Raw genomic sequence first — 25135 nt, forward strand, 5'->3', positions numbered from 1 at the left:
TCAGCGGAGGCTTGCTCCGTCAGAGCCAATGGAGATGCACGGGGCGGAGCCTACCCTCTGCCAGCGGGGGAAGGGCCGCCCCGCTCGGCGCCGCCATTTTGGCCTCTGAGAAACAAAAGAGTCGAAGCCGCTGCTGGCGAGGAGCTCTTTGGCAGGTAACCGCATCTCTCGGTTTTTTATTACTGTATTATTATTATTATTATCATCATCATCACCACCAACATTACCGTTCCCACCCTTGGGTGTCTCAAGGTGTGAGGAGGAACCGAGGAGTCTCATCCCGTCTCGGGATAGGAGCCCAAAGGTCCCTTCCATGCCGGCTTGAGCAGAGCCGGTGGCAGGGCCACCATCTTCCGCCCCTTCTCCCTGCGGGTGGAGCCGGTTGCCACATCCGCACCCCGGCACCACGTTGCTTTCTCCCGTCGTCCTCAGGCAGCCCGCCTGAGGTATTCGGCTCCCTCGGCTCCTGTAGCCGTTGAAACCCCAAAAGCGCCGCCGTGGCAGCGTCATTGGAGGCAGCAGACTTAGAGGGAGGCTTGCTGTTTCCAAGGGATGCTTCTAGGAGAGGGGTAGGATGAGGAAACGAAGCCTTTAATGTGCCCCCTACCTCCCCCCCCCCAACCCCACACGTCCCAGTACCAGCCAGGTATCAGTGAATATGGTGTGGGTCTCCCCCCCCCCTCGTTTGTCTCTCTGCAATCCCCCTCCCCACTTTCTACCAGGCAGGAATTGGTTTGCCGCTCGGTATATCTGAGCCCCGCTCTCTCGCGCTCTGTGTTGCGTTTGGCTTGTGATGTGGGCCCGCATCACCGGGCATCCAAACTGAAAATGGTCGGGCGGGGGTGGGGAGGAGGAGAAAATTGCTGCGAACATTTCATCCCCCCCCCTTTATTGCGTTTTTATTATACATGCACTTTTATGTTGGGTTTGTTTTAACACTTGAATCGTCATCCTTCTCTCCTTGGGTGAGATTTCGCTTTCCTTTATCTTTCCCTTATCGGAAGGTGTACGCAGGGTTAGAAAACCTTTCGCGTAGGGCCAGGAGGTCATAAAATGGTGAGGTACTTTGAACTTCTGGGTGGGTGTGGTTTAAAGCTTTTATTGTGATGGGAAATGCATGACTCATTGTTACTCTGCAATTTTGAAATAAGCTGGATGACTAACCAGGTACTTGTATATGCCCTCCTGATTTTTTTCTTTCTCCACATGTTACACCTGCCTGGCGTATTTGTATGAGATTTGTATCATGAATTTGGAACATCTTGAACTTACATTGTAGTAACCTATTACTGTAGTTATTTAACTGAATGTCTAATTGACTTCTTCCCAGGCAGTACACGTGTGTGTTGAAAGACCTTTTATTGCCCTGAAAAAATATTAGCATCAGCCCTGAGGTACTGTGGTTGTTTTGACATGCACATGACACCATCATGGTGTTCTGTATTTCTGATGTAATTTTTTTGTGTTTGGGCCTGATTTTATAGCACACCATGCCCTACAGACTTGCTGTGGTTGGCATATTATTAACATGGCAAAAAATAAGTCAGTATCTACCCAGATAACTTCCTCTTAACAGCTCTTAACATTTTATTAGAATGCTTTTTCAGAGCAAATTGCTCAAAAGTGTGCAGAAATGTAGGTAAAAGAAAACAAGCACATGGAAGAAGTTCAGTGATTACTAGCAGTCATGTTGAAAGTTAGTTGAAATGTTATGTGAACAAAGTTGTAACCAGAAGGCAACCAGTGAAGTAGCTTGCCAGGAGACTGCAGGAAGCTTTGGAGATTCCGGAATGTTGATAGAAATGCATATGGTGGTCCATGGCCTCTTGAGGGGATGTGGATTATTATCTGTACCACATCAACCTTAATAGCTTTCAAATGCATCCCAGTTTACAGTTTACAGCCTGGTACAGAATTATCCAAATTATACAGAATACATGAAGATGGCTACCATATCTTAATCATTGACAAAAGATGTCAGCCTTCTCACCAGATGGTTATAGTGAAAACAGCTTAAGTCACCAGTGAGTACTTCAAGGCTCCATTGTGCAGTGAGCAGGAGTGGTTATTTCCCATCAGTTATGAGTGATCCTTCAGTTTCTAGAAAACAGACTGTCAACCATCATTACATTGGCCGTGTCACCATATTTTCCACATTCTTCTGATATGTGATAAGGTATGATATAGAAGACAAGCTGGACATAAATTGGCTTATTTAGGATAGGGGTATTTAACCTGTAGCCTTCCAGATGTTGTACTACAACTCCTGCCATCCCTTACCATTGACTGTGCGGCCTGGGGCTGATGGAAGCTGAAGTTCCAACATCTGGAGGACCACAGGTTCTCAGTCCCTGATTTAGGATTTATAAATGAAATTAACGGAGATATATTGCACGTAGTCAGTTTATAATAAATGCTTTTGACATCTTAGTTAACTGGATTGTTTTGGTTGTTTACACCCCCTTTGCCAGTAAGGGGCAGTACTCTGTTGCTTGAGGTGAAGTATTTGCATAATCCAAATTTACTTATGTGAGTTCCCCACAGTCATTGGGGATGTTTGGCATGTGAGAGCCAAGATTTTATAGCTGTCTGCCAGTCACTTCACAGCCACCAGTGATCCTTCCCTTGCATGTTTAAGGGAGTAAAGGTGGAGACCTTGTTGATGGATGGGGTGAAACTACAAGACGTCCCACCATCTTCTAACCGTTGACTTCAATAGGAAGCAAAAAGTAGTAGTTTCTACAAATAGGGATATTATTAAAAATGGGATTTGGGCAGTGTTAGGAAACTCAGATATATAAGCTAATCGCTAAATGGTGCCTTAAACCTAGGTTACTGTTGTCAAAATGGAATGTCTAGATGTCTTTTTCCTCAATGTGGTTTTTTATTACAATTTTTATTCATTTCATTTCTATACTGCTTTATATTTTAAAGAGAAAATCTCAAAATGGTTAACAACACATTAAAACATCAAATAATACAATCCAGAACAAAACAAATTCAAGCTTCAATGAAAATATTTCAGACTGTTTCCCCCATATTTATTTACCTACTTAATTTATATAGCTTCCCCATAGTAGAAGTACTCTAGGAAGCCAGTGTGGTGTAGTGGTTAGAGTGTAGGACTAGGGCTTGGGAGATCAGGGTTCAAATCCCCACTCAGTCATAAAGCTTCCTGGATGATCTTGGGCCAGTCATAGCCTCCTAACCTATCTCACAAAGTGTTTGTGGGTATTAACTGAGGAGGGAGTAAACTACGTACACCTTGGAGGAAAAGGTGGGATATAAATGCAACAAATAAGCTTTTCTGCTTACCTTCTTAAGAAAGCTGGAGGGGCCAGCCAGATGGAGATGCCAGTTGTGAGCCTGGTATCCAGAGATTTATATGTAGTTGCAACTGGACCTACATCTGTCACAAAACGCACCTGGCTGATTTTGAACACTGATGGCCAATGAAGGGATCCCTCATCCCCCTCACACAGCATAGAGCCCATTGGAGATGGTGGTGATGACACAGATGGCTGTATGACCCCCTTGCATTTTCATAATCCATTTAGCTGAATTACTTGGATTGGAGAGACTAATGCCTCTGCTATCCATTGCAACAAGCTTGCTAAATACTTTATAAATAAAATGATGCATATCTGTTTTGACTAGGATGCCATATTTCAAGTATAGATAACTTTAGCACCCCTTTACAGTTGTACCTCGGAAGTCGAACGGAATCTGTTCCGGAAGTCTGTTCAACTTCCAAAATGTTCGGAAACCAAAGCATGGCTTCTGATTGGCTGCAGGAAGCTCCTGCAGCCAATCGGAAGCTGTGGAAGCCCCGTCAGATGTTTGGCTTCCAAAAGAGGGTTTGAAAATTGGAACACTCACAAGGTACTACTACATTTATTTGGAATGGGCAAGGTAGTAGTATATATGTCTGTATAAAAAGTTTTACAGAATCTAAAGTGAGATGAAGTAGAGCCTGTCCAATCTCCCCAGGAGGGTATTTTGGAACTGGCACCATCAGTGAGAAGGCCCTGCACCTGATACCCACCAGCCATATTTCCAATGAAGATGAACTGGAGAGTAGAGCCCCTGAAACCATTCTTAAGGAATGAGCGCATTCATGTAGATGGAAGTGGTCCAATTCCACTGAGGGTTTTAAAGACTAAAAGCAACACTTTAATTTGAGGCCAGAAAAAAATGTAGTTGATATCAATGTGTTATGTCCTACACACTAACTAACATTCTGGCAAATACACTTTGTACCAATTGCACTTTTAAAACTTTGAAAGCAGCCACACATAGACAACATTGCACCAGCTCAGATGATTACTGTGATTTATGGATGTGACTAGTGCATGAGTAACGAGTCAAATCCATGCTTTCGAAGTAAGACCACAACTAGACAAAACTGATAAAAGGCACTCTTGCCTGCTTACATAGTCTGATTAGTTCCAGGAGTACTCCAAGACTGCATACTTAGTCCTTCAGATGGAGTTCTGTCATTGCCTGGATTAAGGATCATTTTGTTTGCTCCCATCCATGCCAAGACTGACTCCAGATACCAAGTTGGAGTTTTCACAACTTCTCTCTGGTTAGAGGATGGAACGAGAGATAGAGCTGCGTGTCATCAGCATACCAATTGTACTACATTTCAGAATTCCAGATTATGTCTTCCAGTGGTGCCATTTGTAGAATAAACAATGCTGAATCAGAAAGCACTGAAGTTGTTACTGTAGTGGACCTGCTGAAGTAGGATGTATGTAGCATGATGGATGGAATTATACATGCTGTGAAAGGTGAGGTACATAGCCTAGGATCCTGGGAGCAGCCCAACTTCTGGATGCCCAACTGATATTTATTAGTTAATATTCAGCATGCCATCTCCCATCCCTTTTGGAAACCAAAGGCATTTTGATCAGTGTAAGTGCTTTGGTAATAGGAACGTTAAGCTGGGTCAGACAATTTATCAGTTGAGGCCAGTATTGCCTACTACTTTGACTGGCAGTGGTGCCCTACTTGCTACTTGATTTGTTTTTACACTAATGATATCAGTTTGAATATGGCACCCTTTTCATCAAAAGTATGTGCCCTGAGCTACAGTTACTCCCTCGATAAGGATTGTTTACTATATGAGACTGTCCTTGAATGGGCATTTATATCATGGCTACTACACTCTACATTTGTATTCATCTTAAAACACACCATATATATTATTTCAGTAATCCTAACAACTACAGCTCTCTTACGATTGATCAGTATTATTAGTTCCATATTTCACATGTACAATGGAGGCTTGTCTAAGGCATCCAAGTGACTTTCTAGTTGCATGATTTGAATGTAAAACTAACTTTTAATAGCACTGCCTACTTTGGCCTCTGACCCTACCCCACTAGTTTGTCCAGAAGGGAATGTGGCTCTCAGACTGAAAAGAGTTCCCCACACTTGCAATGATCAATTTTTCCATGTTTGTGTTTAGTAAAGAAAGCTAAAAACTTTGAAATGAAACTGCCAAGTTTGCATTAAATTGTATTTTCAGTTGGCATCCATTAATTCTTATTAATGAACTTTTTTCTGTGGAAAAATAAAGCATTGGTGCCCCACATAACTTCTAAGTACTCCTTGTTCTACAGCCCCATCCCAAGAAGTAGGAAATTCAAGAGCTTGTATTTGATGTTGGTAGGAAGACCTGGCAGTTCTATGGCTGGTCACAAATTACAGCAGTAGCAACTTTTTGAGATACGAGACCTTGAGCTTATGTGTTACGCCCATTCAAAAGCATCCAGAGTAGTTTTAAAAGATGATGCACACACATTCCATTCCAGCAGGCTGCAACAGTGAGAGATAATGGGAAGCAGGGCCAGTCCATCAGTTATGCCTGAAAAACCCAGCTCCACCAGACCTACCGTACTCTCCTTTAACTGGCAGCAGCCATTCCAACAGCAAGAGAAAAGACGCTGTGCCTTTCTGCCAGCTCTGCTGAAAGGACCAGCTTCATCAAGCTTCTCCTGTCCCTAAACTCTTTTTCCAGCTAGTCAATATAAGAACTACATACCACGGAGAATTGTGGCTTTGGTTCCAGACCACCACAATAAAGTAAATATCACAATAAAGCAAGACACACAATGCTTTTTGTTTCCCAGCGCATAAAAAAAGTTATGCTTACATTATACAGTGGTACCTCGGGTTACATATGATTCAGGTTACATATGCTTCAGGTTACAGACTCCACTAACCCAGAAATATAACCTCGGGTTAAGAACTTTACCTCAGGATGAGAACAGAAATCGCGTGGCGGCAGCAGGAGGCCCCATTAGCTAAAGTGGTGCTTCAGGTTAAGAACAGTTTCAGGTTAAGAACGGACCTCTGGAATGAATTAAGTACTTAACCTGAGGTACCACTGTACTGTAGTCTATTAAGCCAGGCCCCCCTGGCTGCAGGGCGGGAGGGGGAAAACCTACACACATAGGATCTCCTCTACAGATGTTCCCCCTCAGTATGCATATGGCAAAGGGTGGGTGGCATGATGGCAGAGGTAATAAGTTTCTCACATGTCAAATTCATGAGGGAATCACCCAACTAGGGCTGTGAAGATAGGCTGGAGCACAAAATAAAGTTATATTAGAGTCCTTTGCTGTTCTCTTTATAAGGGGGTCTGACTGTGTCATTATTTTTTTCAGGCAAATTAGAACTTTTTTCTTAAGCAGATGGCTCTCTTTCCATTAGTTGCAAATCTCTATACAGTAGGCCTGCCACTTACATGAGGGTTTGGTTCCAGGGGTCCATATGCAAAGGCAAAATCACATAAAGCCAGCAACCCCTAGAACTACCCTCCTGTGTGACCATCCCTGCCTGTCTGGATCGGACCTTGCCCTCTGCCTTGCTAACCGGGCACTGGGATGCTTCAGGAGCCTTCCTGCCACCTTCCTAGAGACTGGAGGGCTCAAAAAGCTATTTTCATAACTGGTTTCTCCTGCTCCCCATTTACGGTATTTTTCTGTGTATAAGACAACTTTTTTTGCTGATTTTTTTCCAGTCAAGAATTGGCGGTCATCTTATACACAGAATGTGAATGTGGGGCAGGGCTGGAAAGCTTGACTGCTTTCAGGCTACACTGTGGGGAAAGGGGCTTTGCTCATGCTCAGAGGCACTATTTCCCCCTCAGCCAGGAGTGAGCCTGGTGCATGGAGTTCAAGCTTCACGTATTCTGTACACGCCTCGTCGCCCTGTCTGGAAGACTCTACTCTGCCTGCCTTCCTAATCTTTCAGCTGACCTTCCAAAGTTCCAAAGTTTGGTGATTTAAGCTGTGCGGCTGCCAATCCGCACTGAAGGTGTTATTCTGGGGAGGGAGGGGGTGGCTTCTCTGGCTCCAGTGCCCACCTGCTTCACCTTGCCCTGTCCACGGAGATGCAGTTGGCTGTGAGCACTCCTGGATTGCTCCCAGCTCTGGTGGCTCAGAATCCAGGACCTGGATGCTGCTGCTTTGTCTTCACGCAGAGTAGGATCAGGCAGGTTGCAGCTTAGGCTGCAAAGCGCGGGAGGGCAACAGAGGGGCCCCCTCTCTTGCCCACCTGTTTTGATCCTGGGCGCTTTCTGCCTGGGCTTGAAGGCAATCTCCCAAAAAAAGCTCTCCCTGGCACTCTAAATGAAAAAAAAACTTGCCCGTTTTTTTGTTTTAAATACTGATTTCTTAATTTTGGGTTAAAAAAATAGAGATCTTCTTACACATAGGGGCATCTTATACATGGAAAAATACAGTACGGTCAAACCTCGGTTTCCGAACGTCTCGGCTGCCGAACGTCTCAGAAGCCAAACGCCGAAAACCCGGAAGTGAATGCTTCTGTTTTCAAACGCATCTCGGTAGTCGGATCGCTTCTGAGGCACTTTTTTCAATTTTCCCCATTGAACTTGCTGACAGCCCTTTGATCCTTGGTTTTCGAATGTTTTGGAAGTTGAACGGACTTTCAGAATGGATTACGTTCAAAAACTGAGGTTCCGCTGTATTTATTTTTCGGTTGCGTGCCTCAGGTCCCAATCACGTATGTATATTATGTGTTGTTTGCGGTCCCATTGTATAGTATTTAAATCAGTAGCAAACTGCTGTGACTAGTAGAAGCAATCACTAGAAGTTAACAGGAAATGAGTCACAGTAGGCCTGTAAATGAGTAAAACTGTAAGGTGCCATATATTGGAACAATTTCAAGAGGTGTAAGTAAGAATAAGGGTGTGGTCCTACCATTGAAAAAATATATTATAAAATCACACAGAATAGCTATATTCTGGTGAAATGCCTGGCTTTCTAACGTCATTCTAACAAGGGTATTGAAAACAATAGCTACCTTAATCATTACCTTGTTTTTTCAGATTTGCCAGTTCTGTCCGATTACTTTTTGTACCAGTCTTGATTTTTAATAAAAAAATTAGTTTACTTGTGACAACTGTTTAATATGTATCTACAAGTATCTATTCAGGATGGATTTAACTATGCCTACCTAGACTTGTCCATACTTCTTTCATGCTTTCTTTTCCCCTTCCCCTAGGTGTACATGGGAGTTATTTTCTCCTTGCTAAGCATGACCTGGGATGTAGTAGAAATAGGCTGGGCAACAGCACATGTATTTCTATCCCCACTCCCCTGTGGCTGTTTGCCACTTTGGACCTTGCCCCTGTTAGATGGATAAAACAGAAGATTAATTTCAATATGTATTGATTGCAACAGGGATGATGGGCCATCAGTTAGATTCACAAACAATACAGTGGTAAGTGGTACCTCGGGTTACATATGCTTCAGGTAACATATGCTTCAGGTTACAGACTCCACTAACCCAGAATTAGTACCTCGGGTTAAGAACTTTGCTTCAGGATGAGAACAGAAATCGTGCAGCGGCAGCATAGCGGAAGCAGGAGGCCCCATTAGCTAAAGTGCTTCAGGTTAAGAACAGTTTCAGGTTAAGAACAGACCTCCAGAATGAATTAAATACTTAACCCAAGGTACCACTGTAATGCTAACTGAATGCATTCTGTTGTTGTTATCACATATACAGTGGTACCTTGGTTCTTGAACTTAATCCGTCCCAGGAGTCCGTTCGACTCCCAAAACAGTTCAGAAACCAAGGCATGGCTTCCAATTGGCTGCAGGAGCTTCTTGCACTCAAGCGGAAGCTGTGTCGGACATTTGGCTTCCAAAAAACTTTCGCAAATCGGAACACTTCTGGGTTTGCTGCGTTCGGGAGCCGATTTGTTTGACAACTAAGCTGTTCAGGAACCAAGGTACCACTGTATTACATTCTTCCTAATGCAAGTAGATGTACACTCATTATGGAAACTCATAATAGAACGAATCTGGACATTGCAGACAGAACCAACCAACACACACCAAGCAAGCATCTTTCCAAAACCTTAAGGCTACATTTTGTTCGAATGATTTTTTTTTTTTTTGGGGGGTGTCCAATAGGGTGAGTGTTTGTTGGGTTGGGGGATCCTCATATTTCAAAAGAGTGTCCAAGCTGTGTTATTTACCGGTAATCAAATTACAGACAATTTTAACCAAGTCATTTTGTGTCTTGGTATTTTGTATAGTTTGTGATAGAAGAGGAAAGCAAATTTTTGAAGAAATATTTTGCTAGATAAATTGAAATTGATTAGATGCTACTAAATAAAGCCTAGTATGGTATGTTTTAAAATGTATAATTTATTAAGTGACAAACTAATGACAATCAGTTCAAATACGGAGTCCACACCCTACTCCTGCATTGTTTCAAAATCCAATAACCTTTAAAGAGGAGAAGTGAAAGAGAACATGGGAACAGTGGAAAAAAACTTACCCTGCAATGGAAAATTTTAATCTTTCATGCAAGATGCAGAGATGCTAAACTGGATCTTCTACAGATTATTATTATTTTTTGTCAGCTACACAATGTACATTGGCTTGCAATGCAATTAAGAAATCAGCTATATCATAGAGGAGCTTTTACTTTATTTTACCCTGATCTTGTACAACAGGTGCATGGGAAATCTGCAGCCCTTCAAATAGTTGTTGGACTATAACTCCCATCAACCCTGACAATTAGCCATGCTGACTGAAGGTTGTAATCCAACAATATCTGGAAGGCCAGAGCTCCCCCCTCCCCCGCTGTATCGTTGTTCATTTAACGGCTCTGTGCATACATGGATTCGTTAAAGCTGCATCATAACCCTAACCAATGTCACAGAATTGTGACATTACCTGTGTATGTCAGAAATGTGAAATACTATTTATCTGTTCTCACATTTTCACAAAATTCATCTGAGATTGTCTTGTCAGAATTCACGTTTCTTGGCATTTACCAAAAATGGTCAGTTCTTGTAATATGTACATGTAAGGTTTATAAATTAGATAGTTGAGGAGGCAGTGCCCTCTTGCCTTTAATGTGATCTTGCAGTTTTCTAGACTGATACACTGCACTTTAAAGGTTTCACCTTGCATTTACTTAACTATGTTGTTTGCATGTCCTTTGCTGACTGCAGGTGTCCTGTGAGAGTACAATGGAAATAAAAGCTGAGCAGTGTAATCATGATATGGTCATAGATCTCCTGAAATTACTTTTAAAAGTTTTAACAAGGAAAATATTTGACTGCTTTTGTCGGTGTTATTTTTAATAATTCATCTTTCTTTATATAAGAGGGGGTTGTTTTGTAATTAAAATGATAGTGTATTAAAGCTTATGTGCCATATGGTTGTTGAAGAAGTTAAGGAGCTGATTTCTCCCCCTCCCTTGCCCCAATTATGATTCCAGCAATCAGCATGACGAAGTCCTTCCTCTTTTTGCCCCTCTCCATTTGTACAGCTAATGATTCGTGAAGCCTAATTATTATTAACCCCAGTGTAGGTTTTAGTTCTACCATACTTTCAGAGGCAATCATCTCTATCTACTGTGACTTTTATTTTGATTAATATTATGCAAAAAATAGACTTACATTTCTGCTGATCTTGTTCTTTTGAATTGCAAGCCACCAAACAGCATTCATCCGTACTGTGACATTTTATTTCAGATGTATGTGTTCTAGACTGATAATAAAACTTTCACCATTTTCCATGGTTAAGATGTGATGCTTAATTTTAGATTTAACTTCCATCAAGGAGATTTAAGGATCACATGCTTTTAAATAGTTGAAATAGTCTCTACACGTCCTGCTTCAAAAATAAGCTTTTTTGGCAAATATGTAATAAACAGTTCTATTTTCTCTTGACCTCTTTTTGTTCTTTGCACTGTTCCATCATTGTGTTCTTGCTTTACTTGTTTGTATTTTCTCTCTTTAGAGAAACTTTGCTTCCATCCCTGCTGCTGATGCTGATTTCTTATGGAGTTCTGCTTTATTAACCTCTTGAAAAATTTCCGTTCATACATAATGCTGCTGGTACTGACGTAATGAATGCAGTAATAGGACTTGAAGTAGGATTTCCATCCAGTTATGAAAGCCAGTGTTGGAAGTCTGTTGGTATTTAGCATAGATTTTGATCTCTAAAACTAGAAAAACTAAACTTTCTGAAACAAAATATATCTAGATAATGTGGGCTCCCTGTTAAGTCAGTACTTACTTTTTGATCCTTGTGAAGCTAGGAATGGGGACATTGAAATGTTCTTCTGTTCTTGGTATCCCGTGAAGGTGACTAGAGATGTCTTCTGGGGACTGGGGCGGCTGTGAGGCTATTCACTTCTACTGCCCTGATCCTTTGGACAAAAGGATAGATAAAAGTATTATGGATGGATTTCTCGCCTCTCCCAAAGCAGGTTTATGTGTGGAATGGTAATTCTAGCAATTGTGAGTGTAAAGCCGGAGGATTATTCCTGGTTCATATGAAATGAAAGGGAATGATTTGGGAATAAACTGCATTCTCAGCTTCTCAGGAGGAACTTCCATTTGTAGAGAAAAACCAGAACATATTAGTCTAGTAGGGCAAGAAAATCATTGTAAGAAGTAGCTGGAAAATATTTATTGTAGGTGTCCCAAGTACCAGGGAACTTTCTGATCCTCAACATCCAGTCTCTTCCTTGATGAGTAGGTAGTCTGTTCATTTAAGCAAAATAATTGAGTGAGGGAGGGGAGATAGGCAATTTGGTATTGTGAAGAGTCTGCCAACAAAGAGAGGGATGGAAGGAGACTGATGTGAAGGAGTTTCACTCACGTGGCTTGCTCATTGGGAAAGCAAGAGTTTTGCAAATTTTAAACTTTAAAAATTTCCACCTCAATTCAGATTCCCTTTACTCTTTTTAAAGTAGTGACTATTAATGGCTCCATTCATATCAACACCCAATGTTTATTCTAGGTTTTGTATTTCAAGGATGCATTTAGTTAAATGCTGAATGCTCGAGACTGTGCATAGCCAGTATTTTGGATAATTTTTTAGATAGTTTAATACATACTTGAATTTTTTTTCATTAAGGGCATAACTTGTAGTTAGGCAGAAATGAGAGAGCAGTAATAATGAAAATGAAGTAGAGTTAGCCATTTTGAAAAAAAGAAGACTTTTAGAAAGGCTATTGCCAAAACAAAAGTATTTGTTGTATTTCAGTAATTGAACTCCATGTTCCCAGGCACATGGGTCATTTTCTACATCTCAATATTTAAGTAGGATATTATGTTCTTGGGGAAGATTGTTAATAATTAAAATACTTTATGTTTTATACTCAGAAGATTTAGCAGGAGTTAAAACGCTTTTCCTTTAGAGTTATATAAATGGTATTATGAGGGAAAAGATATAAAATCCTGTTTGGGGTGGAAGTGTGAAGAATAAAGATGCCGTTGTTACCTTGATCTAAAGCAGGAATGGATCATTGGAAAGCTGTACATAACAAAACTTTGCCTAGGGACATCTAATAGCTTAGGATTGCCTTGAACTGCATTCAGACAGGTTTTTTAAATGTCAAGTTTGCTGCAAGCCCCACAGGGACTGTTTTTAATCCCTCTTAGCTTACACATGGACTTCTGACCAGCAAGATCAGTATAGGTAACACAGTGTCTAGATTGAAAATGTGCAGTAAATAAAACCATGAACCATGAAAACTTAGTGAAGTGGTTAAACACACAAGTTATGCATTGTGAAGCCTGTGATTTAGATCTCTGCTTCACCATATGCTCACTATGAGGTATCATGCTCTGGTATGGGAACAATAATGTAATCACAAGTAAAATTCCAGGGAAGGGAGGCAAAGACTACTTCAGGGCCTGCTCCAGCTGCTTTTCCCCTCTCCCTCTCAGATGTGTGTGATCTACTGTCATCTACCCAATGGGAAGGATTCAAGGAAGAGAGGTGATGTTGATGGTGATGTCTGCTCTCCCAGAGAAGACTATTCCAAAGAGTAGATGCCAGAGAGGGCCAGCTCCACTTCTAGATCTTTACAGCATGTGAAAAGGTGTAGAGCCCATGCCAGATATTATGTGAGGAAGTATGTATGAGAAGATGCTCTGTGGTGTGGTATGCAAGACACAGGCTGTTTAGGACTTCAAAGTTAAATTTAAAAAAGCAGCACCTATGAGTTGTGCTTTGAAGTAGAAAGACAACCAGTGAAGTCAGAAATACTTTAATGCACATCAGTCAATAAGGGACTGCAACATCTGGACTAATTGTGATGCTTTTCAAATCCATTTTCAAGGGCATGTTAATAGGAAATGTTTTTCTGTAGTGTAAGCAGGAGGTTACCAATGCATGAAGAACAAAAGCAAGATTCTGTTGCATAATACTGGAATATTATGCATGCCCCTGTATGAGAGACAGCTTTTATGCTCATGTTTGAAGGTGGGGCCTGTTGAATCATGTCCTGGGTGATACCCAAGAGAATGCAGTTTTGTAAATACACACAGTTCAGCATCCTCTGTGGACTGCTCTGAACATATACGAAAGAAAACAAGTTGTGAAAGCTCTTGAAAAATTAATGAGCTCGCTGGGGAAGAGTGGAGAGTGGCATACGTTTGCGTATCAGGTGAAATCTGTAGCAAATACATTTTTCTGTGAGGATCAGAGGTTGTAGAGATTATTTTGACAAAGTCTTTATGTGTTTGCGCACATGCATGCATTTTCTGTTACGATGACAGAGCAAAATTTCTTGAATGTATTGCCATGATTTCAATAGCTTGTTTATTTGGAAGTAAGCTAGGGTTGCCATATTTTAAAAATAGACTCAGTGTCTATTCTGAGTAGGAATACAACCCAATGCATCTTACTCCGAGTAGGTGATCATTGGATGCATCTTTATCTGAGGGTATTGCTATCGTAGAGTAATTCATTGGAACTGGAAAAATAGTGCCATCTTCTGGATAGAAGTGTGTTGCAGAAATGGACTGGATGCAATAGTAGTTAGGTAGTCAGAATGTGCTTCATACCAGTAAGCTATTAAGAGTTAACATTAGGTATACTCATTGCTTGTCTTCTGTGGTATAACAGGTATGAAGTTATTGAGCTCAAAATATTTTGTTAAGTGTGGATTACATTGTATTTTCACCCGGTAGTGTTCCTGATGATAATATTGTTATGGTCCAGCAAGCATTTGTTAAATTTCTGTTCACTCTACCGAGGGCAGCAAACAACAAAACAATGCACAAAATTTGAAAACGATCTAAAATGTTTCTTAAAAAGAATTAAGTATCCTCAGTGCTAATAAGTTCAAAATTATCGGTATCACATACACATCTATTGTTTAAAATCCTTCTGTGTGTCTTGTGTATGTTTGTGCATGTGCACACATACATTTCTAGAAAGTGATCAATTTTTATAAAAAAAGAGTTGTTTGTTTCTGCAATCCATTGCCATTTAATTTTTAAGATAAATTTTGTGCACACCTACTTGGAAGCAAGCATCTTTGAATTCTGGGATTTATTCCTAAGATGACACGCTTTGCACAGCTTTGCACTGTGATCCTATACTTGGGTCTATCTAAAAATAAGTCTGCGACCTAGAACACTTTGTGGTCTCTCAGAATTAGCTGCATGATTGTTCATGTAACACTCTTTATGGGAGAACCAGTGGTCACATTATTTTTAGCTACAAATCTTAAAGATTAAACTATATTAGACCTTTGCTATATTTGCTAATAGGATTTAGCTCATCTCTGCTTTTCTTTCTCAAGATGATCAAAACAGACCATTGAGCTTCTAAATGTGTGATCCTCAGTCTTGAAGACCACTATAATTCTGTACAATATAATGTTTGTCATCTTATAAGGAGAAAAACATGTAGATACAGAGTAAACTTTTAAGATTATCCTCCTGTTTAAGTTGGAGATGAGGTTGCTAAGAATAAAACAAGCAATGCAGAACATACTACTTTTATAGAAATATGCACAATAGGTATTGATGTGTTTTAAAAATGAGGGGGATTGTGAATTTCTGTCTATTTGTGTGATCTATGTATGCACAATTTTCTGAACATGAATTCTTTTTAGTTCTCTTTTTGGAAGCTGCTCTCAGAAGTCTAAAGCTTTTCTTTAAACTCTTGAGTTCAAAAAGCTAATTTGACATTCTGATTCATTTTATATTTGCTGTTTATATGTTTTTAAATGGATTTGTATATTTTAATATATTGTTAAGTACCATCCTGAGAACCTTTGAGTTAAAGTGCAAAATACAAACTCACTAAATAATAATTAAATGGAAAATGCTTGTGTTTATTCTTCTGGGACCCCTCTTTTAAAAGCTCAAAAAGCTAAATTGCAAACTCCTTTATTACCTGGGGAGTTCAAAGTGGTGTTGAGGAACTCTTTTCAAAGGCTAGTTTAGGTTGTGGGAAGGCTCTTTCTTTTTAAAATGAATAGTAATAAATAGCGTGTGTATGTATGCCTGCAGACTAAAAGAAAGGAAGCATCAAATGGAAACACTGGTTTACAGTGTTATTTGCATGTTCTATCTACGACAGGCTTTAGAAGGCTAGATGGGTATCCATAATATGATATAGAGAAAAGAGTGGAAATGCGTCATTTATCTACAGTTTTGCCCTGTGGACTATTGTGCTGATAATAAAATGCTGCAAGGGTTAGCAGATTTGAACAGCCAAGAGAAACAGTGTGGGTGCTTCTCCCCCTTCCACTTTCTGCATTGACATTCTCCCTGCTCCTTCGTAATAGGCACGCCTAGTAGCTGTGTGCTAATCCCAATTGGCTAAAATTGTGAGAGGCGTGGTATGCAGATTATGGTATGACCTCACTCCTGTTTGTCTCAGTGCTTAGAGCTTGTTGGCTCTTTTCAGTTTCTGCTTCAGAGCGGAGAGTTTCACTTCTCTTTCTCTCGCTCTCGGTTGCGAAAGAATCTGTTATTTGTGCTCTTTCAGACAACGTTGCTAAACGAAAAGGGATTTTCTTCTGTTTCCATAGACTTTCTAGCGGGAATAAACATATACTGGAGAAGCGATCTCTGTGTGAGCTGCCTTCACAACTGCCACATTGGTGTGTCTAATGTGCTACAAGGATGAGCCCGGCATTTGGAGCTATGGAAGTGGAGCACTATTCCAAAGGCGTCCTGCTAGAGCCTTTTGTTCATCAGGTTGGAGGTCACTCCTGTGTCCTCCGGTTTAATGACAAGACCATCTGTAAGCCCCTTATCCAGCGAGAACATCTGTTCTATGAGACCCTTCCTACAGAAATGCGTAAATTCACTCCTCAGTATGAAGGTATGTTACCAACCTTAGAAGGGGGTTGGGCTTTTTTATTCCTTTTGTAAATCCAAATGTGCTGTTTTGTCTCTAAAGTCTCTTATGCTGAAGAGATTTTAGGGAGTTTCTTTTCATGCATTTTGATATTGTCTGAGCCAGGCTGTGGAGATACAGGGTGGAGATGCTTGCCAGTGGGTCTTTGGGCTGAATAACAGCATTAGAGTAGAACAACTCTGCTGATGATAGCCTGTAGATCGGCCTTAGGCACAGGTAGGTAAGTATATTGATAATAGCTTGTAAATGTTTTCAGTAATAATGTGCTGCTGCTTTCTGATTTGTATGTGTGTGTGCACTTTTTAAAACAAAACAAAAAATAAACTGGATAAGATTTGCTTGTCTTACAGAAGTTTATTGTGGCTCTTTGGATTCTTTTCTACCTCTAACAATTTGGTCAGCACAGCAGGGAGTTTAAAATTTACTGTTAAAACATATTCAGCTTGTTTTTGCCCTTAAGGAGATGGGGGGAAAATGCGGTCATTAGGTAGGCAAAAGGTGAAATACCGTTGAAGAGACTGTCTCAGATGGTATGTGAGAGTAGATATTCCAGTTCTTAGCATTGCATTAGTTGACCAAAACTTTTAACCTTGAATGAGGTACTACTGGAATTTAATTAAAGATACCCGAATTTTAAAAATCTTATTATCTTTTTACATTGTATTATATTTATTCACTGAATAAAGCAACCACTATTTCACCAATTAAAAGACTAAGAGATGTCTCTTAGTTGTATTGCTATATGATGTGCACGCTTACTGAAACATTTGAAAACTTCTTATTACAAGCTTTTGGAATGAATAGATGAAAATGTACTTCATAAATGTTTGATAGAATGTAATAAATTGTACTAGCATATGTGGTTTTTCTCTTTTGGAGATGTGTGGGAGGGATTCAGGGGTAAGGGGGGGCCTCATTTGGTCCATCTCTGTTGTTTTTTCCAGGATAAAGTCAAAGGCCATTTTCTAGCTGGCTTCCCCCCCTTTCCTGTAGCTCTTTCCTGTGTGGGCAGCAGGACTGTCAGTCAGAGCTTCCACACTCCCTACCCTTGCTACTGTAGGTCCCAGAGCTGCCTGCCCTGCTCAGAAGTGCCAGTCTCTCGCCAAGAACTCTAGTGATGAGCGGCAAGAATGTACAGATTGATTGATTTCAGGATAAAGAGAGAGGACTGAGGAAAAAAAGCCCCATTCAGCCAGTTGTTACAACTTCTGCCATAGCATTCCTATATGGCACTGTCAGAACTTTCCTCTAAGACTCTCAAAACATAAGACAATGCTCTAGAGACTCTGAGATGAGGAAGCAAAAATGCTTTCAAAGTTCACCATGTTTTGATGTATCTCAGTCAAATTTGTTTTGTACTTCATTTTGTTATTTCCTTTGCAAGACTGCTACATAACTGAAATCAATAAAATATATTCCCCCAAGGAAAATAAAAATTGTAAAATTAAACGTGGTGATTCTAAGTGGAACCCTTTGAATTAGTTGTCTGTTGTAATGTGTGATGTTGTTCTTGTTTTGCTCTGCTCTTGCAAGCCTTTCCTTTTCCCTGGAATCTATTAACCCTCCTGAAAGCCATTTGTTTGGATAAGTGCTTTTAGCTTTGCTGTTAAGCAAAACTTAAAGCTTTTGGTGTTTCTGTGCAGGGTACATTTCACTGCAAGATGTAAATATACAATGTTTTACATCTCTTCTAGGGACAGATAAGTCAGATTTTTTAAAAAAGAAAATAATAAAAATTTTCAATAATTGAAAACGTCTCCTGTTATTATTTGATTCCTATGTGATTCTGCTCACGAGAAGAATCTCCTGTATCATTAATGTGTTGTCTTCATGATAAATTGTCTTCTCTGTGAGGTGTCACTTTGTCTAGATGTTTTGATATTTGTTAGGTTGACAGATGAGTTTTGGCCTGTGGCAAGATAAAAAACTAAGGACTGGGGTAAGAGAAAAACCAAAGTTGCTATATTCTTAGTGCAAAATTATGTTGTGTTGTAAGCTGTATATGCTTCTCATTTCTTTAATTTTAACTGTATATCTTATTTTTCCTCTGAAGGTGTGGTATCGGTAAGCTTTGAAGAGGATGAAGACGGAAACCTGTGTCTAATAGCATATCCATTAAATGGGGACCATGATAACTTGGAAAGCCTAGATAATTCTGAATGTGAACCTAAAAATAAATTGTTACGGTGGACTAATAAAAAGACTGTATTGCTAGAAAATGAAAAGTTAACTAAGGAGTGGGTTCGACAGCACCGAAAAGAAGAGAAAATGAAAAGGTAACTAAAAAAAGAGTAAGCAAAGCAAAAGCTAATAACATGATTCTTCTGTGTACACTCAAATCTCATGAATTACAAAAATAATAATAATAAAAATGCAGTGCAATCCTAAGCATTTTTACTTGGAAGCAGTTCCCATTGTATTTAATGGGTTTCCTTATAGATAACTGTATAAAACTACAGACTTAGTGTGGTAAAACTGGATAGGGTTGTATACTGTACATTTTTGTGCCTAGAAAGTCATTTTTCAAATTTAAGTAAGGAGCTCTGAAATTCTAGTTTTTCAGGCCTACAATATATTTAATTTGATTGATTTCAGGATTAGATTGAGGCATTTTCAGTAGGAGAAGAATATCTGGAACATGGTGTCATTTGAATCTTGAAAGTTACAAACTGTGGCAACTGTTAAATAATGCTCTTCAAATATATATATAAGAGGCCATGTTAGGCTGATGCTTCAAAAGCAATCAAAAATATTGTGGCACCTTACAAACAAGGCACTTATTTATTTAGCTTTTGTGGACTAGAATCAGTGCTCATCGGATGCCAGTACTCTTTTAAAAACATGGGTGAAGGCTTGACTGAGAAACCATGGGACAAATTACTTTTTAATATAAGAAAGATAGTGGATACCACTTTTCAGTTTAAAAATCATTGTGAAATAGGCTAGTTGTAAGCAATGCACGAGTGAAGGCTAGCAGAGCACAAATATTTTCAAATGATTTTTGAAAGGCTAGGATATGTCCACTTGACCACTAATACTAAGGTTTGGTTCTTATTTTTCAGCCATAAGTTAGAGGAAGAATTTGAATTGCTGAAGAAATCTGAAGTGCTGTATTACAGTGTGGAGAAAAAAGGAAATGTCAGTTCTCAGTTTAAACACCATAATCCTTGGAGTATGAAATGTCATCAGCAGCAGTTAAAGCGAATGAAGGAAAATGCAAAACATCGGAATCAATATAGTATCCTTTGTGCAAATAAATGTATGACAACTGAACAAGAACCACATTATCGTAGGAACTGAATAGTTAAATATCAAATGTGACAAGTCACTCAAACGGGAACTTTTAGACCAAATTTGTGTCTCTCAGCATTGGCTGATGGAAGTGACTACAATGTACTATTTTCTGCTGTTGGAATTAGGCTCTCACATAGTTCTTAGGCTGATGCTACATAAATCTGCAGACCATTTACCTTTACAGTAGCCCACAATTGATGTGTAATCTCTGCAGTTGGTGGAGGATATTGATGGTAGTGCTATTGTCTGCATTATGTAAGGAACCATGTTGGTCATGCTGCAGTCCAAGCCAATCTACCTCTAAGCCAGTACAGTTTGTTGAGGAGTGATCTGTGCTAACAGTGGTATGAGTACAGATGTGCCTTTAAATCAAGATATACCTTAGTGCACATCTAATTTTTATAAATGGAACCTTGTGCTTTAATTAGTGGATAGACCCAGTGAAGTAAAGTTCTGCTGTTTCTTTATGTTGGAACCACCAGCATTCCTTCCTCAAATGGCACCAGAGGGCTTAATCTCTACCTCTCATGATCACACGTTCAAATGTATCTTGGTTTGCTTTTTTAATCAGCCCAAAGAAGTATGTATGGTTTTTTTGTTCAGTTGTATGGAGAAAAATAATGCTATCTTAAGTGACAGAGCCAGCAGCTTACTGTCTCTTCTTCTCTACTTTGTATTTCCAGTAGAATATCTGATAGAGGGAGATCATGTTTAACACATATTCTTTGTGTATATAAAGAGCTCATGTGCTACATGTAAACCCACTTTCCTAAATCATATAGATACAGTCTAGAGGGAGTGGCTCGTAGACACCTTGACATTCTGTGATTGCCATTGGAGGCAAATAGATAAAGGGGTCTGTGTGCTGAAAATAATAAATGTGCTGCTGGTTCTCTGGTGTGGCACAAAGATGATGTTTGGCTGTATTTTGCCTTGTAAGTAGCCTATTTAATGAATGTATGCTTCTGGAAATGAATGTACAATGGTACCTAAAGTTAAGAACTTAATTCAATCTGGAGGTCCGTTCTTAACCTGAAACTGTTCTTAACCTGGGGTACCACTTTAGCTAATGGGGCCTCCTGTTGCCGCCATGTGATTTCTGTTCTCATCCTGAAGGAAAGTTCTTAATGTGAGGTACTATTTCTGGGTTAGCGGAGTCTGTAACCTGAAGCATCTGTAACCCGAGGTACCACTGTATAAGAACTGCTAATGGATTTTTTTCAGGGGGACATTAAACGCTTAGAACACTGAAAAATGTTCAGTGAAAATATGCAGGTTCTCTGCATAAGCCTTGTAGAGAAATTTTCTGATGGAGTTGTCTGAAATATTGATAACTTATCAATATCTGATTGGGATAGTTTATAATATTTTTATACAGTTGAGAAGAGCAGCTGAATAGTTTATCCAAGGTTATACCTGAGTTATGTGTCAGAGCAAAAGCTTGCCAAAGCCAAACTGATTGTTTCATCCGTTCTGTCCTAAATCTCCATCATCTCAGAGAACAATGCTTTTCTTTGGTTTGTGGAAAACAAGGCATTTTATGATACAGACCTGCCTGACTGTTAAAATCAGCAGGGGAGGCCTTGCTGGGGGAGCACTGCTATTTGAGGCCCGAGAGGTGGTGGTATTGTGGGGACCTTCTGTGTAGTTACCCCCCCCATATGCCCAGTTATGGTACTCCTTCCCCATGGCAAAGGGGCCATCACTCTACCTGGCACCACCATCAGACTCTTTACATTGGTCATTGGGAGCAGATGAGTAATTTTAGATTGGGTTGTTCCCCCTCCTTTGCACTATAGTAATCTCTGTGTTCCAAGTAAGGTATTTAATATGTTTTATTGAATGTTCGTATCCTGCCCCAAGACCCCGTAGTGAAAGGTGGATAACAATAAGTTTAAAATGCCAGTCATTAATAGTGAAGTTAAGTTGTATAAGTTCTAATAATAGGGGCAACATTGAGAATTTTAATTATTGGTAGGAACATTTCTTTATTTCGGCTTCAAGTATAAGAGTAATTTTGGCCACAGTTCTTCTGAGCTTTCCTTAACTAAACAGAATTTATCTTACTGGAAAACCTAACCTCGCGTTATGAGGTGCCTTGTGTGTTAGATCTCAAGATGGGAACCCGGCAGCATGGAGATGATGCATCTGAAGAAAAGAAGGCGAATCAGATCCGGAAGTGTCAGCAGAGCACTTCAGCAGTTATAGGAGTCCGAGTTTGTGGTATGCAGGTGAGTTTCAGAAAGAGCAGGAATGAATAGTTTCTGCTTATTAGACTGAGTGAAACCAATTTCTATTTGCGTTCTCTTCAAGTGGAAAAATTCTGGCTTTCCTTAGGCAAGCATTGCACTGTTCTGAATTTTGTGAGCTACTGATTACAGTTGTCATCAAATAGTAGAATTAAGTGCAGTGGCGCTGTACATTTTTCATTATATATTTCAGGCAATTTAAGAATGATCTCCTTATTTTCTCTAATTCAAAAAAATTCAGTGGTGTTACTCATTTTAGGCAATTTTGTAACCTTCCCACTTCCTACTTTTCTAGCTGAGAAATTTTACATTTTATTCACCATCTTGCTGAAGAAAGCTCCAGAACGTGGCAGTATCACTGTAATCAGGCGGATGGGCCACTTGAGAGCAATGCTCTTCCTTATCAAGAGCGGAGAAAGTGAGCCACTGTGCCTTTCTCTCACCATGCATGGAATTTGCTATTTAACCATCAGGCTGTCCTTGATTAAGAAATCCAATATGGGAGATGATCACAGAGAGTTCGTTTCCACATGCATGTGCATGGAGTGAAGCATGCACTCAAAAAATCCTCTCTAGCAATGCATTCTCTTCCCTCCCAATACTAGCAGATTGATTTATTTTAAATGCAGATTCTCTCCTGGAGTCCTGAAAGACTAAATTTGAATGCAGATAAACTGCAAATTATTCACGATACTAATAGGCTGCACCCTTGCTTTTTTTAAAAAAATAGTTTTTATTAAGGATTTTTTGTCTTGGTCTGCACTAAGTCTTTGTAGTGTGCACACTTCATAAAAACAGCCAAAGGAAGGCTCCTTCCACAAATAATATGATTGTAACTGTAAGGCAAGCCGTTACTATTTATTTGGGTGTTTGTTTGTTTGTTTGTTTCACCTTTCATTCTGGAAAGATTTCTAAGACACCTTGCAATTTAAAAGTAAATAAATAAAATTACATTGAAGCTGCTTCTTTTCCCTTTGGATCATTGTGGCTGTTGACATTGACTTTGATCGCAACATATTGCTCAAAAGGACTGACAGCTGGGTGGAAGTTGCCTAGCCGTGTGCACTTTATTCCCTTCACTGCAGGCATTTTCACTGTCCAGAGGTAGAGTAGGTGATAGCAGTTAGCTGTTCTGCTGCCTGGCTGTTTAGTTATTCCCTGTAAGTGAAAGATGCAAGTGAATGGGGCAGTATGGACAATAAAAATAGTTAGGGCTCCTTGCTTCTCTGCTGGCTCTTTGCATACTTTCATGCAAGCTTGGTTTGAATGGAATGACTACTATGAGAGAGGAACTTTTCACCTTCCTGTACAACTAGAAGAGGTCATCTATCCCACTTTTCCTTTGTTACTTTTAGTGGTAAACATCTCTGTGCTTTCCCTTTAACAGCAGCATCTCCTTTGCAAATGATGCTTGGAAGGTATAAACATGGTATTCATAGTCACTTTCCTTATTTCAGGCTGCAGGATATTGCTCCAGTAGTTTCTTAGTTCATTCTTTCTGCTTTTAGAGATCCTAGTTTTAGTCACCATGCTTAATTTTTATCCATTTGAGGGCCAGCTTGTACCGTCATTTCAGTTTAGTCTTCAAGGACTGACTCATTAATCTTTGCTACCATTTTAGCAGATACTAATATGATTTGTTATGGTGTGTTAAAATATATTTTCATTGTCTCAATTATATGCTTCAAGCTATTGATTTCTTCAATAATTTTATTTAAAGGGCCATTTTCCTCTTCATGAGATTGCCACCAGTAGCTTTTCAAAATGAATTAATAAGCATAGGCATGATACTGCTGTTATTGGGCTGAGTTACCAAATGCCATTATGCATGTTGTAACTTGACTTTTGAAATAGTGGCCAAGTAAATTTCTAATCCTACTTAAATTCCATGGTCTTATTTCATCAGTGGAAAAACAATAATATACACCTTAAGAATCTGTTTTGGAATTAAAACGTGTTATATATGAATGATTTGGCAGTTAGAATATTCCACCTCTGACTTCCTTCAGCTATATCAGAAGACTTTTGAAAAGTTTTCCTTCTCTTCTGAAGCATATAATTTTTTGAGGGTTTTAATTCAAAGTTACTGTTTCATTCAGTGCTAACAAGTCCTTTTCTTGCCTTATATTTTCTACAGGTTTATCAGCCAGGTTCTGGCCAGTTAATGTTTATGAATAAATACCATGGAAGGAAGCTTTCGGTCCAAGGATTTAAAGAAGCACTTTACCAGTTCTTTCATAATGGGAAATACCTGCGAAGAGAACTCTTTGAACCTGTTCTAAAGAAACTGACTGAATTAAAATCAGTCTTGGAGAAACAGGAATCTTACCGCTTTTACTCCAGTTCTTTGCTCATCATTTATGATGGAAAGGAATTACAAGAGGTAGCTGTGGACTCTGATCCAGAAGACCTTGAAGGCCTTTCAGAGGAGTCTTCAGATGAATCGGCAGGTGCATATGCCTATAAGCCTACTGCTAGCTCAGTTGATGTTCGAATGATAGACTTTGCCCATACAACTTGCAGGTATTACGGAGAAGATAGCGTGGTGCATGAGGGCCAAGACACGGGTTATGTTTTTGGACTTCAAAACTTAATAGTTATTATTAAAGAAATAAGGGATGAAAGCAGTGAATAAACATTTAGAATGCAAAGCAGTAGAAAGCACTATAGTGACTCTTTGTATTCCAGAAATATTGACCACTTTCTGGTGGTAGCAACCTGTACAGACTCTGTTGGGATGGCCCCATCGGAGTCAAAACTGTTCGGGCATTTCCTTTTAGTGGTGCTAGAGTTAGCACTGACACATCTGGGTATCTTTATTATTTATTTTAACTCTCGTGAACATTCCATATTTGATTATTCAAATACCTCTGTTATTCCTGTGTGTATATATACCAATAAAATTCTTTTTGTTCATTGTAA

The 25135-nt window shown here is 39.6% G+C and overlaps 1 protein-coding gene across 1 annotated transcript; it reads left to right on the forward strand.

Moving 5' to 3' along the window:
• IP6K2 (inositol hexakisphosphate kinase 2) lies at positions 1-25135 on the forward strand. The gene is made up of 6 exons (XM_081851017.1): positions 1-155; positions 16339-16634; positions 18724-18946; positions 19733-19908; positions 22020-22195; positions 24351-25135. Exons 2-6 carry the CDS (start codon positions 16433-16435, stop codon positions 24846-24848), a joined length of 1275 nt encoding a protein of 424 aa, XP_081707143.1. The 5' UTR covers positions 1-155; positions 16339-16432; the 3' UTR covers positions 24849-25135.

The sequence above is a fragment of the Podarcis erhardii genome, assembly GCF_964252035.2.
Source record: "Podarcis erhardii genome assembly, chromosome: 2".
Taxonomy (NCBI): domain Eukaryota; kingdom Metazoa; phylum Chordata; class Lepidosauria; order Squamata; family Lacertidae; genus Podarcis; species Podarcis erhardii.